Source organism: Eschrichtius robustus, chromosome X, assembly GCF_028021215.1.
Source record: "Eschrichtius robustus isolate mEscRob2 chromosome X, mEscRob2.pri, whole genome shotgun sequence".
NCBI classification, from domain to species: domain Eukaryota; kingdom Metazoa; phylum Chordata; class Mammalia; order Artiodactyla; family Eschrichtiidae; genus Eschrichtius; species Eschrichtius robustus.
Window position 1 is genome coordinate 10,548,209 of NC_090845.1, and position 14,099 is coordinate 10,562,307.

At 45.5% G+C, this 14,099-nt stretch overlaps 1 protein-coding gene across 1 annotated transcript in view; it reads left to right on the forward strand.

Moving 5' to 3' along the window:
• Positions 1–12,822, forward strand: part of FRMPD4 (FERM and PDZ domain containing 4) — a 176,889-nt gene extending 164,067 nt beyond the window's left edge. Inside the window, exons 12-16 of the mRNA XM_068533623.1 lie at positions 343–525; positions 2,587–2,725; positions 7,160–8,227; positions 8,592–9,875; positions 11,495–12,822. Coding sequence (XP_068389724.1) covers positions 343–525; positions 2,587–2,725; positions 7,160–8,227; positions 8,592–9,875; positions 11,495–12,822 — 4,002 coding nt within the window. The remainder of the gene's footprint in view (positions 1–342; positions 526–2,586; positions 2,726–7,159; positions 8,228–8,591; positions 9,876–11,494) is intronic.
• Positions 12,823–14,099: the final 1,277 nt, after the last annotated feature.

Consider the following 14,099-nt stretch of genomic DNA (forward strand, 5'->3'; position numbering starts at 1 on the left):
TAATTTATCAGAGCCTCGCTGCAGTCATATATCTGGTTCTTCTGATTGGATGATTTAGTACAATGTAACCCAGGAATACTTTCTAAAGAAAATGTGATCTTATAAAAACAGACTCTCAGGTTCAACTTCGCCTGGTGCTTCAGAGGTCTAGCATTTTTATTTAATTTTATTTATTTATTTATTTATTGGACGCACTACGCGACTTGCGGGATCTTAGTTCCCCGACCAGGGATTGAACCCGGGGCCCCGGGGCAGTGAAAGTGCGGAGTCCTAACCACTGGACCTCCAGGGAATTCCCAGAGGTCTAGTATTTTTAATATTTTGTCGACGTCTCTTTCTCAGCAGGCCGAGAAGCGCTCGGAAGTGACCCTCCTGGTGGGGCCCCGCTACGGCATAAGCCATGTCATAAACACCAAAACCAATCTGGTGGCTCTTTTAGCTGACTTCAGCCACGTCAATAGGATTGAGATGTTTACTGAAGAGGAGAGCTTGGTGAGGGTGGAGCTCCATGTGCTGGACGTGAAGGTGAGTCTTATCAGACACTGACACGTGGCCTTGAACATGGCCTTGCTCCCTGATAATGCTGCTGATGTTTATAAAGCAGGCAAAATTGCAACATGTGCAGCGCGTGGAAGGCGCAACGGGTGCAGAAGAAGTCCACCCAACTCAGGTGTGAGGGCTCCAGCCCTCACTAGATAGCTCTGTGATTGGGGGACAAGTCACTCTCTTTCTCTGGGCTCCATCTCTTCATCTCTACGTGAGAAAGCAAGCGAGTTCATTTCTAAAGTCCCTTCTGGCTCCAGAGTGCATGAACCGTACGTGGAGAGTAGGGGACACGTCTCCCGACTTACTTTCTAGAATCTGTGGCTCTTGTATAGAGTCAGGGAGATTTTTCCCAGCTTTGTTCAGAACCCCCTTTCCCTTTTGTTAGGTTGCATCCGTATGTGCTTATTCTTTTGGAAAAACAGTATTTTAGTCAATCTGTCTTTTCATGCTCTATCTAGCAATTAGTGCTGGCTGAACATCTGGCCCCTTTAATATCACGGCCATTTCATTTGAAACAACTATCTGAGATTGTCCTCAGAGGGCAGACATTTTCTCCCCAAACAGAAGTTGACAGGAAGTAATCCAGGTCCCCTGTCCCCACCTTCTTGCCCCAGTTTGTAATAGATGGGTCATTGGATTTTGGCAGCGTTAATGTATCTGATGTTTCTATAGAGAAAAGGCACTGGATCCAAAGAGAGACAGTGAGTCCACAGAGGAAACAGGGTGAACCAGGAGGGGTGCTGTGAGAACTACCCCTACCCCTAACCCGCTCCCAGCCTCCTGCCCACCAGGGCGTGGGAGGGGCGGATTAAGAGTAAAGGAGGATGTGGGAAAGGGCTTCTGCACGGCAAAAGGGGAGCCTCAGTGTGCAGTGCAGCAGGAAGAGACGAGCGTGAAAGGGCGAGCACGGAGCTCAGGCGCGCTGGCCTGAGCGTTTCATGGGCTGAATCCAGGGCGCTGCCCTTGACTTCATGGCAAAGAAAGTCCAAGAGGAGACTTGGCGTGCCTGTCCCGGTCCATAACCGAAGATGCTGAGAACAATAGCCTGTCATGGAAAACAGGCGGAAGAAAGGGTATATCGGGTGCAGTCATCACAGACCTGATAACAGGGATAATCTATCACCAACAGAAATGGGTGACAAGACCCTATGGATGGTTTCCTGCTTACTGAAAAGAATTGTGGGGTGGCTTGGAGGGAGACCACAGTTGAAATGGAAGGAAAAGGCAGCACATCAAGTAGTATAGGGGCTTTGGATGGAAATTAGGTTTCACCAGCCAAGGCCAGGGTGCTACCCCTGGCAGTGAAAGCAAGAGGCCTGTCATCTCGCTGTTTCTGTGCCTCTCTGGGTGTCTGCTTGTTCTTTGCTCCCTTAATTCCCTCTCACTTTCTCTCTCTTTCAACAAGAACACACCAGCAAGTCCACCCTTCCTTACTCAACGAGGATAATTGCTTCCCTATATGCCCAAGATCCACGTCCAGTTATATGGTAACCTCATAGTTTCCAGAAAGTTCTGGCAGGGCCTTTTCTCAACTCCCATGTCTGTTTTGCCCTCCTCTGAATTTACAGTTTCTTTTAGAAGCATCATTTTCCTGGATCTCTTTGACACTTTTCATTCAGTCTTAGCAGTAATTTCCACTTGATTTTTGCTTCACTTCAACATGAATTTTCACCACGAACCCAAGCTTAATCTTCCTGTGATTTTTTTTTCAGATGGCGGGTTCACAACTAGTAACTGACTCCTTAACTATGACTTTTAAAAATATTAACTATTTGGAACAAAGCCAGTCTTTTTTTTTTTTAAATCCAGTATGACTTGGGAAAGATTCCAAATGTCTAGGCTTTCAACATGTTGTCACCTGAACGTCTTTCAGTCAGGCTCTCTGTTATACCTGACCTTTCCCCATTTGTGTTTCTTCAATGAAACAGTCGCTCCAAAACTCCGTTTGTTCACATTTCATAAGCACAAACGTAGCCGTTGTCCCTTGAGGGAGGTTATAAAGGAGGGATGGTTTTAACCAAAACATTCTCTTTTGTGTAGCCCATCACGCTCTTGATGGAATCTTCCGATGCCATGAACCTGGCCTGCTTAACGGCTGGATACTACCGGCTGCTTGTGGATTCCAGGAGGTCGATATTTAACATGGCCAACAAGAAAAACGCAGGGACCCAGGAGACAGGTATTCTCTTCCTAAACTCACGAGGCACCGACCTCCCTTCCCCACGCCACCGACAACAATAATAAGGGTATTTCTTGAAAAGTTAAAATTGTACACATAAAAACATCTAGTGTCCAAATGTAACACAAAACCCTCCAATTACTTCTGATATGGTCTAGTTGTTTTTAACGAAGATGTTGATTTTTCCATCATATTTTACACATCACTTGGCAATGTTGGGTGCACGCTTCCAAAGCAGTGATTTAATTATTGTGAAGGGTGTAGGCCTCAGCCTTTACGGCTAAGTTTTTACTGCCTCATTCTTCTAGAGGTGAGTCAGGGCACAGAGAACTAAGGATGGAATGCCCAGTAGGGCTTGTGAGCCCCCAGCTTTAGGGCTGGTCCCTAGTTAAGGTTCCAGGATTCTGGGAGCCTTACAACAGGAAGACTTGAGAATTGCCCAGCCCTTGTACTTCAGGCTCTAGAAGGGACCCTGGAAGCCATCTTAGCTTTTTAGCAGAAGCATCAAAATGGCAAAGATCAAATAATTCATCTCAGCGACTTGACAGGGAGAAATAGCTCCAAAGTGAGGATAAGGAGGGCTGCAGCTGTTAAACTGATAGTTTCTCTGAGGGTGGATGGTTTTTATTTATTTTAGAACTTTTTTTCTTTTTGAAATTTATTTTATGGAAGTATAGTTGATTTACAATGTGTTAATTTCTGCTGTACAGCAAAGTGATTCAGTCATACACAGATATACATTCTTTTTCATAATCTTTTCCATTATGGTTTATCACAGGATATAGAATATAGTTCCCTGTTCTATACAGTAAGACCTTGTTGTTCATCCATTCTATATATAATAGTTTGCATGTTCTAGAACCTTTTTCTTCAGTGTTTGAACTTTTTCCTCCATCTATAGTGGACCCTCAGGAAATATGGCTGATGGACAGACCCTACCATTCAAGCCAGAGCTACTGACCCATGAAAAAAGTATAATCAGGGGCTCCATAATTAGGGTTTCTTTTAAAAGAAAGGGAAATTCTTAAGAACAAATTTTATTGTCACTGTTACTGAGAGAAAAGGGGGAAAGGAAAAAGAAGGGAAGGAAGATCCCCTCGTTTTAAACTTAGCAGAAAACAGAAATTATTCCATGAATATGTAGTAATATGTAGCTGGGCACACAGACAGACTGGCATGCAGTTTATTGTGACGGTTGGTTAAGTGGAAACAGTTGCCGTCAAAGGGTAAAGGAAAACCAGAGAGAAAGGGAGGTGAGCAAGGCCTGCTGGAAGGCAGCTGGGACTTGCGGCTAGATTTCATCCCACCCCACCTCGAAGTGTCTGTTGTTTCTAAGAGACACAAATGATTAAAGATAAGTAGGTTCAAAAAGGAGGTGGTAAATATTTTTACAACCACATGTTTTCATTGAGCGAGGAGATTTAGAGCAACTGAACGCTGACGCTTGAAATTCTGAAGAGCAGTTCCGCAATTTAACACAATCCTTTCACATTGGAAAATCTTAAATCTTAAAATCTTAAAATTTCTTGTGAAAATCAAACCTTTTCCCCACGGACTGTTAAGTTTGTATGGGTACAAGAAGAAAGCCAAACCTACCGTTCTACAGATGGTTACAGAACCGAGGGGCCTCAGTTCTGTCCACTTTATAGTGACTCACAATGTGATGTTGAACAAAGTTTCAAGAGGCAAAAACGTAGTTCCAAAAAGTATTATATTATTGCGGAGAAAGACTAGAACTTCATCCTTTCGGTAATTTCTCTCGGTTCGACAGTGAGAATGAGGGCGAGGGCACATGTTCCAAATAGCACACGCAAGCGGGCGGGCGTGTGTGCGTGTGCGTGTTTAATAAGGGAGGACGAGTGAGAGAGATGGCACACGCCAAAAAAGCAACTGGTTGACCCAAGCAGAGCTGCAGCTCGGGACTTAGGATCCTCGAATGGCTGAAAGGGCTCCCTTCTCCTCAGAAATCCCCCAGAGATCTCCTGAGACTCAAAAACTATACAGAGCAAAGTCTGTTGAGGCCAGCTCGTCCCTAGAAGGAGACATCCTTCTGTGTTTCCGAAACCATTCCAGAAGCCAAATCAGTACACCCTCCTGGAAGGAAGCCAAGAGTGAGTATGTATTTTCTTCTTGTCTCAAATTGATCAAAGACCTTCATCAAGATCTCTAACCAGGAACAGTAAGCCCCTATTTCTTCTTCACTATCTTGAAAATTAACCCTTCAAGGACTTTCAGAATCCCTGAACCCACATAGCTAAGCACCTCTGAGCCTTAGGAAAGTCTATTAACTTGCTTTTAGCCTGCTGACCTGTTCAGATTTCTTGTTGGTCTAAACCAGGGGTGGGCAAAGTATGGCCCATGGATCAAATCTTGCTCTTGTGAATAAAGTTTCATTGAAACTTGTACATTGTATTAGGTTCCTAGGGCAGCCGTAACGAAGTATCACAAGCTTGGGGACAACATAACAGAAACTTGTGCTCTCACAGTTTGGGGGGCTAGAGGTCCAAAATCGAGGCATTGGCAGGGCCACGCTCCCTCCAGAGGTTCCAGGGAGAATCTTTCCTTGCCTCTTCCTGTTCCTAGTGGCCATCAGCATTCCTTGTAGCTGCATGACTCTAGTCTCTGCCTCTGTCTTCTCACGGTCTTCCCTCCTTCTCTGTGTGGCCCAAATCTCCCTCTGCTTTTCTCTTATAAGGGCACTTTCCATTGGATTTTAGGGCCCCACCCAGATAATTCAGGGTGATCTCATCTCAAGATCCTTAATTATATCTGCAAAGACTCTTTCCAAATAAAGTCACATTCTTAGCTTTTGAGGGGGTCACCATTCAAGTCACCACATCCACTTGCTTATGTGTCATCTATGGCTCCTTTCGTGTTATAACAGCAGAGTTGAGTAGTTGCTCAACTGAGCTGTTGGCCCACAAAACCTAAACTATTTACTATCTGGCCCTCCCTTTACAGAGAAAATTTGCCAACCCCTGGTTTAAACCCAGAGCTGTCTCACGACTTTGCTGAACCACTCTCCCTCCTCCCAACAATCCACACTCCTCACACACACACACACACACACACACACACACACACACACACACACTCTCTCTCACTCACACAGAGCCAGTCATAATCCATGCCACTGTTAATAAAACAGTGCTGAACCCCGACAGGTGTATTTGTTATAAGGTAGCACGTAAGTATGGCTGGTGTGTAACTCAGTGTCTTCAAAATTTTATCTTTACCTGCTATTCATAAAAATATATGTATTGAGTAAGATGACTCGGAACATTGTGCAGCATTGAGTCCATTGTATATTTGGGAGAGAGCCAAAACCTCTTCAGTGAAACTGGTTTTTTTCCCGTATCTCTTGTATATCTGATTTCAGTATTATTCAAACTTGGGCCAGAGGGCAATTTGAGGAAACAAATGGGACAATTTGTGACCCTAACACTTCCTCAAAATGTCACCTCTGGAATTGACAAAGCAGTATTGACACAATGACTCGCTGCCCTGTCTTGGTAAATATCAGAGCAGAATCTCCGCAGCCGAATTCTCTATTGGAAGACCCTTGAAGATCAAAGAAAACAATGGTATTTAAATTAGAGTTTTGCAATTTTAATTCTTGAAGAACATCAAACAAATCTTCAGGAGTTTTCACGATACAAGTAAAAATGGAAATTCATCAAAGCATTAACTATGCGTAGAAATAGCAGAGAGGGTACATTACCTGTGAACGCTCCACCTTCTACGTCCTACCTGTGTGTGCGTGTGTGCTTACAGGCATGCGTACTGGCATTTATGCGTAAAAAATATGCGCACCCACAAGGACAGGAAAAGGCTAAAGAGAGAAGTTTTGGTGCCACCATTGCGATATGTAGTATTAGGTTTTATTAATATACATTATATGTATATATTTATTATTACCTTATCATTACAATATTTCCTAAAACACGTGGTAGAAGTATGAGGCTCCTTGACCTTCTCTTAACTCGATGAGGAAAAAGTCCAACATCTCCCTGTACAAACCGGGAAATGTTAGATCTCACAAAGAAAAGGGCAATCTGTTTTCTGGAATAACAGCCTATTGGACTATCGCCTTTAAGGAATTTTAAAGGCATGTTGTATATTCACATTTATAGACATAAACGAGGCCTTTAAAGGCTAGAACCAGAGATCAGATGGAAGTAAACTGTAGTTCCCTACTCTCGGATGGTATTCTATTTTATCAAATAGCAATTCTATTTTCTGCAGTATCAATTCTCCTAACCAAGAAATCCTTGCACCTGAAGCCTAAATCGACCGCTACCGTATTTGGAAAGCTGAATAACAACCGTATTCACAAAAGTGGTGCTACAAGCCATTAAGTTAAGAAACAGAGAGAAGGCCCCCCAGAAACCAGACAGCACAGTAATGTGTCTTTGCATGACTCTTTCTCTTTAGGAACTGAAAATAAAGGAAAGCATAACCTCCTTGGCCCAGATTGGAACTGTATACCCCAAGTGACCACATTCATTGGCGAAGGGGAGCAAGAAGCGCAGCTCACATACATAGATGCAAAGCAGAAGGCAGTTGAGATTCCGGATGGCACCTTGTGTCCAAAAGACCACCACCGGCACTTGTATATGGACAACACCTATAGCGCAGACGAGCTCAGCCAGCAGCTGACCCAGCCGGGAGATGCTCTGTGCAAGGCCGACTACAGAAGTCTAGCTCAGCGGTCCCTGTTGACTCTCCCAGGACCAGAAGCTCTAAAGAAAGCACAGGAGCCTCCAAGAGGAGCTAAAGTGTCCTTTATTTTTGGAGATCTCGCCTTGGATGATGGTATCACTCCCCCGACTCTCGGCTATGAAAGACTACTGGACCAGAGTCCGGAACTGCTGGAGAAGCAGAGGAATCTCTACATCAGCGGTGCCAATGACACGAAGAGCCTGGATCTCACTCCAGACGCAGAGAGCATCCAGTTCGTGGCCAATTCTGTGTATGCAAACATAGGCGACGTGAAGAACTTCGAGGCCGCCCAGGGCATAGAGGAGCCCCTCTTGCACGACATCTGTTACGCAGAGAACACCGATGACGCGGAGGACGAGGACGAGGTGAGCTGCGAGGAGGACCTCGTGGTGGGAGAGATGAACCAGCCGGCCATCCTCAACCTGTCTGGCTCAAGCGATGACATCATTGACCTCACGTCCCTGCCCCCTCCCGAAGGGGACGACAATGAGGATGACTTCCTGTTGCGTTCCTTGAACATGGCTATCGCCGCGCCTCCGCCTGGCTTCAGAGATAGTTCCGACGAGGAGGACTCTCAGAGCCAGGCCGCTTCCTTCCTGGAGGACAAGGAGGCAGGTGGCACCCTGCAGAACGACGAGATCCCCGTGTCCCTCATCGACACTGTGCCCACCAGCGCCGAGGGCAAGTGTGAGAAGGGCCTGGATAACGCCGTCGTTTCCACGCTGGACACTCTAGGAGCTCTGTCCGTGTCAGGAGATCAGCAGACCAGTGACAATTCAGGTTCTTTCACGATTGTTACATTTATTCACTGATAGCCATATCATTTCATCCTTTCAAGCCATCCGCCCTTGGAGTCCTGTCATGTGTCCTTCATGTCACGCATGTCCCGTTTCCTAAACGTGCTGAAACTACCATCGTGGGGTTTTTGTGTGTGTGGTGTCCTTGGTGGTTTTTTTTTTTTAAAACACGTGGCACGTTTTCTCCCCCCCATTTCCGGAACAGCTGTGCAATAAACTCAGAGTCCTTACTGAAAAGGGAAAAACTTGGTATTTTTTGTTTTAATAATAGTGAGTCCCATTTTCTTACATGTCTCCTAGGGCCTGTGATGCATCCATTAACCGGTTCTTGTTTTTACGGCCTGCAGGTGTAGCCATCTTGCGGGCTTATAGTCCTGAGTCCTCCTCAGACTCGGGCAATGAAACTAACTCTTCTGAAATGACGGAGAGTTCTGAACTGGCCACGGCCCAGAAGCAGTCAGAGAACCTCTCCCGCATGTTCTTGGCCACTCACGAAGGCTACCACCCCCTTGCGGAAGAGCAGACAGAGTTCCCCACCTCCAAAAGCCCAGCTGGGGCCTTGCCTCCAAAGGCCTCCCACGCCCTCCCTGCCCGTCCGGTGAGCGACCTCCCGCCCAAAGTTGTGCCTTCCAAGCAGATACTTCACTCGGACCACATGGAGATGGAGCCCGAAACCATGGAGACTAAGTCAGTCACTGACTATTTTGGCAAACTGCACATTGGGCCGATGGCATATTCCTGCACCAGCAAAAGGAAAAGCCAGCCGGCCGAGGGGAAAGCATCCCTTAATGGGAGCATGCCAGGGAAGAAACAGCAGGGGACCGAAACGGCAGAGGCGGAGGAGGACGCCAAAGGTAAATTTGCTAGTGTGTCTTCAAGGGACAGTCAACACCTGAGCACTTTTAACCTGGAGAGAACTGCCTTTCGCAAGGACAGCCAAAGATGGTACGTGGCCACTGAGGGGTCTATGGCTGAAAAAAGTGGGTTGGAAGCAGCAACAGGGATAACCTTTCCCAGAGCTTTGGCCATGGGAACCACAGAGACCGAAGGGAAGGACGATGGGGCTCCTGATGGAGAAGCCATTGAGGTTTCAGGACTTGGCCAGCGGGAGCACTTCTTAACAGAGGTGACCTGTGTGTCTTCAGCCAAAGACTTGGGTAACCCGGACGATGCTGACCCGTCCACCTGTGACCATCCTTCCAAGCTCCCCGAGGCGGAGGAGAGCGTGGGCCGCCTTTGTGACTACCACTTGGCCAAGCGGATGTCGTCGTTGCAGAGCGAGGGCCATTTTTCTCTACAGAGCTCTCAAGGCTCCTCGGTGGACGCGGGCTGTGGCACGGGTAGCAGCGGCAGCACCTGTGCCACTCCGGTGGAGTCTCCGCTCTGCCCCTCCATGGGGAAGCACCTGATTCCTGAGGCTTCCGGGAAAGGCGTGAGCTACATCCCTTCCGAGGAGAGAGCCACCGGGCTTCCCAACCACGGAGCCGCCTTTAAGGAATTACACCCACAGACAGAAGGGATGTGTCCGCGGATGACGGTGCCTGCCCTGCACACGGCCATTAATGCCGAACCCCTGTTTGGCACTTTGAGAGACGGATGTCATCGACTCCCCAAGATTAAGGAAACCACAGGTACAGCAATGATGGATTTAGCGCTCTGCGTTACCCGCCAGGAGCACGTAAACCAAATTTACAACAAACCCTAAAAACAGAAAGTCTGGAAGAAAAGGAAAAGGGTTTTTTAAAAAGGCTGCAGAACTGTGGCCAGGTTAAGTGTCAATCATCGTTCCCCCAAGTGTTGAATAAATACTGAAGTTTCTAGGTCTGGACGGTAGTGGAAATGACATTTTTGGCCTTTAGCTTCCTGCTCTGTCTTGCTTTTACAATTTGATGGAGCAGCAGTTTTTCCCTAAATTCTAAATGTAGACTTTCAGCAGCGCCCAGTGCAACTTTTAGTTCTAAGATCGTATTGCCTAGAATCGCAAAAGTTTGATTTCCTTCTCAAGACATCGGATTTCTCATTTTGCCATTTCCTTTTCGAGAGGCAAGGAAGGAAGTTAGAGCAGGGGATCTGGGAGGTGGGAGAGATTGGGGAAGATCCTTTGCCTCTCAGCAATACTTCCAGAGCCCTCCCTACTCTGTAAGGCTCTCCTAGACGAGGATTCGGAAGTGTCTGACCTACCGCAGTGTCTAGAAGGTTTGGGGGGGATGCACGATGAGGTGCTTTATTTTCCCCAAAATAATAAAATATAGACGCAGGTAGAAGCACGAACACAGCCACCTTCTGTGCCCGCCTTCACCATTCTGCCACCCAGTGGGCACCTATCCGTCTCCGAGATCCACCTGGCCGGCCATCGTGTGGCAAAAGCAGACACTATTTCATACTTTCCAATTTCAAATTATATCCTCAGTAGCGTCTTTTCCATATAGGTCAATAGATGTTAGTGAGACCTTATATTGGTTAATTTCCATTCCCGCCGTTTTAAGATTATCGCCTTTCTCAAAACTCACCACTGGCTTCACCTGCCTTGGGAAACCCGTCTATGAATGTTACTAAACTCACCTCCCAACTAGCATCTTTACCTCTAAACCCATTAAAGGACACTTTGCAGTTTACAAAGAGCTTTCACCTAACTTACCTCTTGCTTCTCACAAAAATTCTGTGAGGTGGAGATTACTGTCCTCACATGACAACTTTTCTGGGACTTTCCCCAGTGTCTCAACTTCAAACCCTGTACCAGGCAAACCTCATGGGGTCCTCTTTAAAAGGTGAATATACCTAATTTGCATTAATTAAATTAGGTCACTTCTTTTTAAGAAGGTAACCGATGCCGGGATTAACCTAACTCCTTGAAATGGAACTTAAATGTCATAAATATGTTTGAATAATCTATATGTAAGATGTGTGTTTGCTCATTATGTGTCTAAGCTTTAATAGATAAATATTGGGAACAAGGCAATTCATAAAATTCCACTGTCTCCCTCAAAATATTTGTGATTTCTAGACAATGCCAAATGAATCAGTAGTTTCAGGAATAAGAGATTCTAGTATTTCTTAAAATATATTAAAATTAAAATCTATTAAAAGATTTCAGGAGGCCGTCTTTGGAAAGCAGGTCGACCCTGGCAGATGGCAGCTCTTCTAGAGTGCATCCTTGGGAGATGACAGACATCACATAGAGATTTAGTAAAAATGACCACCCATGAGGTGCTTAATGATTCTCTCTGTTTTCCTACTACCCCTAGTGTAGCTTTGACAGAGCCTGGGAAGGAGAGACGAGGAGGCATGCCTTCAGCTTGGTCTCAACATCCTAAAGCTGATCCCACCCTGCTACCATCAAACATTCACTCGGAATCAAAGGTGCCAATTCCAAATCAAGACCCTACTGATTTCTCCCAAGCAAACCAGGCCTACGGAGAGGCTGTGAGCTGGTGGCCACTGGATCTGAGAGGGGGGAGCCTCAGGACACCCCCCAGCCAGAGGGCTCTGAGACGTAGCAGCAGTATCCTCTCGGGATCTGTAAGTTTGGAGACCTTCCGGGAGAGAAGCAAAGGTGCAGTCAGCTTAAAGTGTCCAGGTATCACAGAAGAAGCACAGGAGGCCAGTTCAGAAAGGCGAGCAGAACTCCCCCTAGGGAAGAAGCTCACCAAAAGTTTTTCCCAAAGCGCGATGCACTTTAGCTCTGAGGGGAAAGTTCACAAAAGGTCCCCAGCGGCTCACAAAAACTCAAAGCTGTATAGGACATTGCCCTTGCGGAAGCTGGAAGGCAGCAATTGGAGATGCCGGGGACCTTTCAGCTACTGCTTCCTGAACCGAGGGCAGGATGAAGATGGTGACGAGGATGAGGAGGAGGCAGGGGCCACCCTCCAAGTCTCTTGCCTCTTTCGACCACAGGTGGCTCAAGCCATGCCGGACCCAACCAGCCCACCCCTGGCTGTCGGAATTCAGAGGAAAGGAGGGGAGCTGTCCAGAGGTTCAGTGCTGAAGGTCTGGGCCGAAGACTTGAGTGGCCCAGATGATGTGGACTTCAGCAACCTGGCTTTTGATGCCCGGATTGCAAGGATAAATGCCCTTAAGGAGAGCGCATATGCAATGCCCGATGGGTTCCTCGCAGCCCAGAATGATGCCAATGAGCTGCTCTGCCTTGTCAGGGCAACCAAGGGGAAGAAAGAGGAGTCACGCCTTGAAGCGTATGACCTAACGCTTTCTCAGTACAAGCAGCTGTTATCCATTGAGTCCAGACAGTTGGGAAGTGCCTGCAGGAAAATGGCAATGGCCGAGAAAAGTCCAGAGGAGATGCTCCTAGCTATGACTTCCAGCTTTCAAGTGCTCTGTTGCCTAACAGAGGCCTGCATGCGGTTAGTTAAAGTTGTGAACTCAGAGACACAGCGGCAGGAAATTGTAGCGAAGATCGATGAGGTGGTCATAAACTACATCTGTCTCCTGAAAGCTGCCGAGGCAGCCACCGGAAAGACCACTGGGGATCCCAATGTTGGACTCTCAATGCGACATTCAACCACCATGGCCGCTCTCGTAAGCACACTAACACGTTCTCTCAAGATGCTTTTAAATAAATAAAGTATGAAAGTCACGTCATAATCTACCTTTGCAAAGCCATACATGAACTTTTATTTACTTTATGTGTACGATGAACAGATGTCTCCTTTCTTCTCTCTGTATATTTTGTTATTTTATATGAAATAGGAGATAAAAGTCACACTGATGAAAAGTTGAAATGTACTAATCCAGATGTATTCTGTTTATATTATACATATATATACATGTAAAAGAAATATACAAGAAGGTGGTGATCTTTGGCTATTTTTCATATAGTCGAAACTCCAGGTATGTGATGTGAAACTTTAAGTTCTGCTGTGTTGGAGCAAAACAATGAATCCTATCCCCTTTCCTTCCAAGTGGATACTTGGAGACCATATCATTCATATTTAGAAGTAAAAAAAAAAGAAAAGAAAAGAAAAGAAAAATCACCATGTATATAAAACAGTACTTATGTTTTAAAACTATGATTTTTAAGCATTGGAAATAGCAAAAAGACATTTAAAATTCAAAAAGCTATTATGAATTATTAGAGAATATATATAATAAATTAATTTTTTGCTCATAGTGTTTGGTTATCTGATGCTTTTTTCCAGGAATCCTACATATTTCATTTTGGCTTACGCCATTTGGGCTAGAAATGGGGTGGGAGTGGATTCTATTGTGTCAACACAAATGCTCTTCATGATGTTTCCAGAATTAAAATACTTCCCAAATAGAAGAACAGAGGGAATGAGGGGCAGGTTCCTGGGTAATACCTACTTAGGGACTATCTAATTGCACGCAAGGAAAGGAATTAATAATACCGAAATTAAATTGCTTGATGAAAAGAGAGGTCTGCTTTGACTCAATGTCAAAATATACAAACCAAAGACACCGTCTCTCTAGAATTCCCTTCAGGGTGACAGAACATTTAGTAAAGTATTTGCAAAATTATGAAAAGGAACATTTAATGATCCTCACAAGTAAATGCAGGTCCAGTAACGTAAAGCAAAGAGCTTCGTGCATCACCTCTACGGGAGCCAATGCTTCCAACCAAATTTGCAATGACAACCTAACACCGCTGGGACAAAATTTCAAATCTGGAATGTTCCAGAAAATCAGGGAAAGATAGTTACTCTAATATGGAAGCCATACTTAAATAAATAATAAAAGTATTTATGAAATGTTCTAATCTGGATTGACTGATAGAAATATGAAAGCTGGGGGGGAAAAAAAAAGAGTGGTAAACTTGACTGCTTTAAGTGAACCTGACGGAATGCAAAGAAGTTTTTAGAACCATCGTCTCTCTAAAAATG